Raw genomic sequence first — 3,341 nt, 5'->3', positions numbered from 1 at the left:
TCGGCAGCGATGAGCCTCGACCCCACCTATTATCATATTAGTGACCAAGACCTGATAACGAGCGAAAGCCTGGCCTCAGATATGGTGGTGTCAAGCTCGGCCGTATAGCGTTGTGTAACATCAATTTCGATGGCCAGTGATGGAGCGATGCGGATAGCTGCCACCCTTTCGGATGCGATGGATGCACTTTTCGAAAACTTGGCATCAATATGGGCGGCGTCCATCTTCGTTTCGACCCTGATGCAAATGTAAGCACCAAGAGTCATGGGAGGAATGCCCGCAAAGACACCCACAAGACCGAGTTTCCATGACACGATCATGGAGAGAACTGAGCAAACAAGAACTGTGATGACAGAAAGCATAGTCAAAGTAATGTTGAAGCCCATGAGCTCGAAGAGAGACTGCGCATCGGAATCGAGTCGGCTCGTCAAGGCGCCTAGCGGCGGACCCAGGCAGTAGACATTTTCTTTACCTGCAAGAAGCACTTGGGATGCGCACTTCACTGCTGTGATTCGGACTCGGCATCGACATCGCTGCATGCAGAAGAACGACACTAAACCAGAACGCCAAATGACTTGTCTTGAGGGTGATATCATATGATGCAACAGGAGAACAAAACCCAACATGTCTCCGTGTAAAAAGTTGGTCTATACTCTGCCAGCAGAAAATTTTGGTCATCAAGGAACGCTCTATAGCTGGATGGCGTAGTCCTGTCGACGCAGGACCCGTCTGTAGCTCCTCGTCCATTCCACCCATCCCTCCTGATCGTGAGGCGCAACATTTTGACGCCGGTAAACACACTTCTCACACCCCGGAAAGCGCAGTGTCGGTTTAGTCGACCTGCTTCTCGCAACCGATCCGGCCAAGCAGCTCCTTCCTGTCGCTGTGGCTCGGCAGGCTGACGCCCGATGAGCTGGCCTGCCTCTTGACGCCAGACCTGCGTTCCCAGCTCTTGAGGTGGAGCTCTTCAACACCAACCTCCTCCTCGAGCGGAGCCTCCTCGTAGACAAAGTCATCCTCCTCCTCGGCCTCGTCGTCACTGCGGTTATCCTCGGCGCTACCGCCACGGATCACCTTGATAGCAACGCGGGCAATGAGGACGAACCAGGCAAAGATGAGGCATTGCAGCAGCAGAAGGGGTACAAGGAAGTACCAGGTGACCTTCTTGCCGAAGCAGACCATGCCCTCCGAGTCCCAGAACGGCTCGAGGAGATAGCTCGTGGTCTCCGGCACCGGAAATGGACCTTGGAGATTGCTATCGGAGCCCTTGTAACAGACCTCGCCGATGATATTGGGAATATCAGTGTAAATGGACCAGCAGACCATTGGGTACAGGACGTGGCGGGCGACGATCCAGTAGGTCAGGAAGACGCCGAACATGACATCGCAAACGGTCGTGAAGCCCATGTACTTCAGGCACTTGGCGAGCTGTGGTTCGGTTAGTCATCTGGGCACCAAGGTGGCAAGCAAGTCGGGATGAGCGTTCACATACCGGCAGGAAAATATCACCGACGTCCATAATGACGAGAATGACGTTGCCGACGCGCGTCTGGTGGTAAGCGTAGCACGAGAACAGCAGGCCAAGAGTGATGATGTGGTGGGTAAGCATCTGCCAGTGGTCGTTGCGGCGCTCCTCAATGTTGATAACAATGATCTGCTGGATCCAGAAAGCCGACTGGGCCAACGTGTAGAACTTGTTGAGCGCATTCAGCTCGCGAACTGGCCAGTTGGTCCACATCTCTTGGAGGTTGAGGAAGTATGAGGAAGTGCAGTAGATATACTGGACACCGTCAGTACATGTTCAAGGTCGCTTGCGGAGAGCAAATATCTGCAGGTCAACATACCAGGCCCATTGACCAAAAGATAATGTAGTACACCAGCATCCAGGACTGCTCGCTGAAGCGGGTCAGGTCCTTGGTCTTGCGCACTCCCCATGTCTTGGCAAAAGGAGCCAGAACGTATTCCATCGTGGCGGCGCGCAGACCAGTGAAGAGAATAACGCAGAAGGCGATGAAGTACATGTCGTCGCAACCATTCTTGTAATTGCCCGTGGCGGGGTTGCGGTATGACAGGGTGAAGAACTTGGCAGTGTGTGGTTGCGCTTTGGGGATGAAGTAGTGGGCGAGGAAGAGGAGGGCGAGGAGGTTGAAGGAGAGGCCTAGCATCGCACGAAGACGTTAGCATGGTGATCACTGTCAATGGACATTGTGGGGTTTCAGATGCCATGTTTGACAAGGGCGGCCGTGGAACCTGGTGGCTTGGGGCACTGAGACCTCCTCCACGAGGCAGCTTGGGCAGAAGGGAGAATGATGGGAACGCAATGGGCAAGATCCTGGCATTGGGCGTGAGACGTACCAATCTGGTTCTCAACGAACCAGCGAGCCAAGAGAACCAGGGCGCTGTCGTCCTGCTTCCTGTTGCGAGGCACGAAGCGCACGTTCTTGTTGCCGGCTGACTGCATGTATAATGGGCCGTTCATGTTCTGCGGCTTCTTCTGGCTGGGGTTTCGCTCAATGGTTGGAGTAGCGGTGCGAGAGACGGCCCGATCTTGCGGCGCGTCCTGGGGCTGCACCTCTGGGGAAATCTGAGCCTCGACCTCAGGCTGAAGCTGGGCCGGCTGAAGGACGGAGCCATCGACGTCGGCCATGGTGTGGGAGATTGGAGATCTGCGCGTCGAGAAGTTGCTGTGTCGGAGGGGAGACTGTTGAAAGTGGCCAGGTCGGTCCCAAGGTTGGGAGCGATTCGATCAAGGCTGCGGAAATGTTGATAGCTCGAACGTAGAAACAAGACGCAACAGACACAGTCTAAAGTCCACGGATGTTACTGCGCTATGCTGGTGACCAAAGGCACGGTCTAGTGGACGAGGAGCAGGAGGGTTTTTGGTTGCGTTCCTTTTCGCTTCCTCCAAAGAGCAACCCGTTATTTGTAGTCGGAATGCGCGGGAGGTAGGTTCGCAAAGACCTGGTCAGGGAAAAAAACGAGTGTTTTGCGGGGGGCTTGTCGACACAGCTGGCGAGCCGATAGGGGGGAGGGGGGGGGAGAGGACGAGCTGTCGTCGTTGAGGAGGAGTAGGGGGACGGGAGAAGAAAGAGTAGGGTTGGAGGTGAAACTAGGTTGAGGATCAAGATCAGGATGCAGAGGTCGATGCGGTGTCGTGGTTTGCTGTGCTACCCGTTGATGCCAGGTGCTCGACTGGCTCGCTTGGCTAGACGGGGGGCCGAGGAACTTGAAGCCTTGCTCGTCAGTGGTAAGGTAGGTGGTAGGTAATGTGATGTACATGGTACCTAAAGGTAAAAGGTAGGGTAGGAAGTACATTAGACCAGCTCGACAAGGTGGACATT

At 54.9% G+C, this 3,341-nt stretch overlaps 1 protein-coding gene across 1 annotated transcript; it reads right to left on the bottom strand.

The window, feature by feature from the left end:
• Window positions 1–831: 831 nt before the first annotated feature.
• On the bottom strand, window positions 832–2,647 carry VDAG_02761 (sphingosine N-acyltransferase lag1; the record flags this gene model as incomplete). The annotated part of the gene is made up of 4 exons (XM_009653414.1): window positions 832–1,428; window positions 1,493–1,780; window positions 1,845–2,158; window positions 2,356–2,647. 4 exons carry the CDS (start codon window positions 2,645–2,647, stop codon window positions 832–834), a joined length of 1,491 nt encoding a protein of 496 aa, XP_009651709.1.
• Window positions 2,648–3,341: the final 694 nt, after the last annotated feature.

The sequence above is a fragment of the Verticillium dahliae genome, genomic scaffold (genome assembly GCF_000150675.1).
Source record: "Verticillium dahliae VdLs.17 supercont1.4 genomic scaffold, whole genome shotgun sequence".
In the NCBI taxonomy this organism is placed as follows: Eukaryota; Fungi; Ascomycota; class Sordariomycetes; order Glomerellales; family Plectosphaerellaceae; genus Verticillium; species Verticillium dahliae.
Note: the sequence above shows the minus strand (reverse complement) of the source record. Positions and strands in the feature narration are given on the sequence as shown.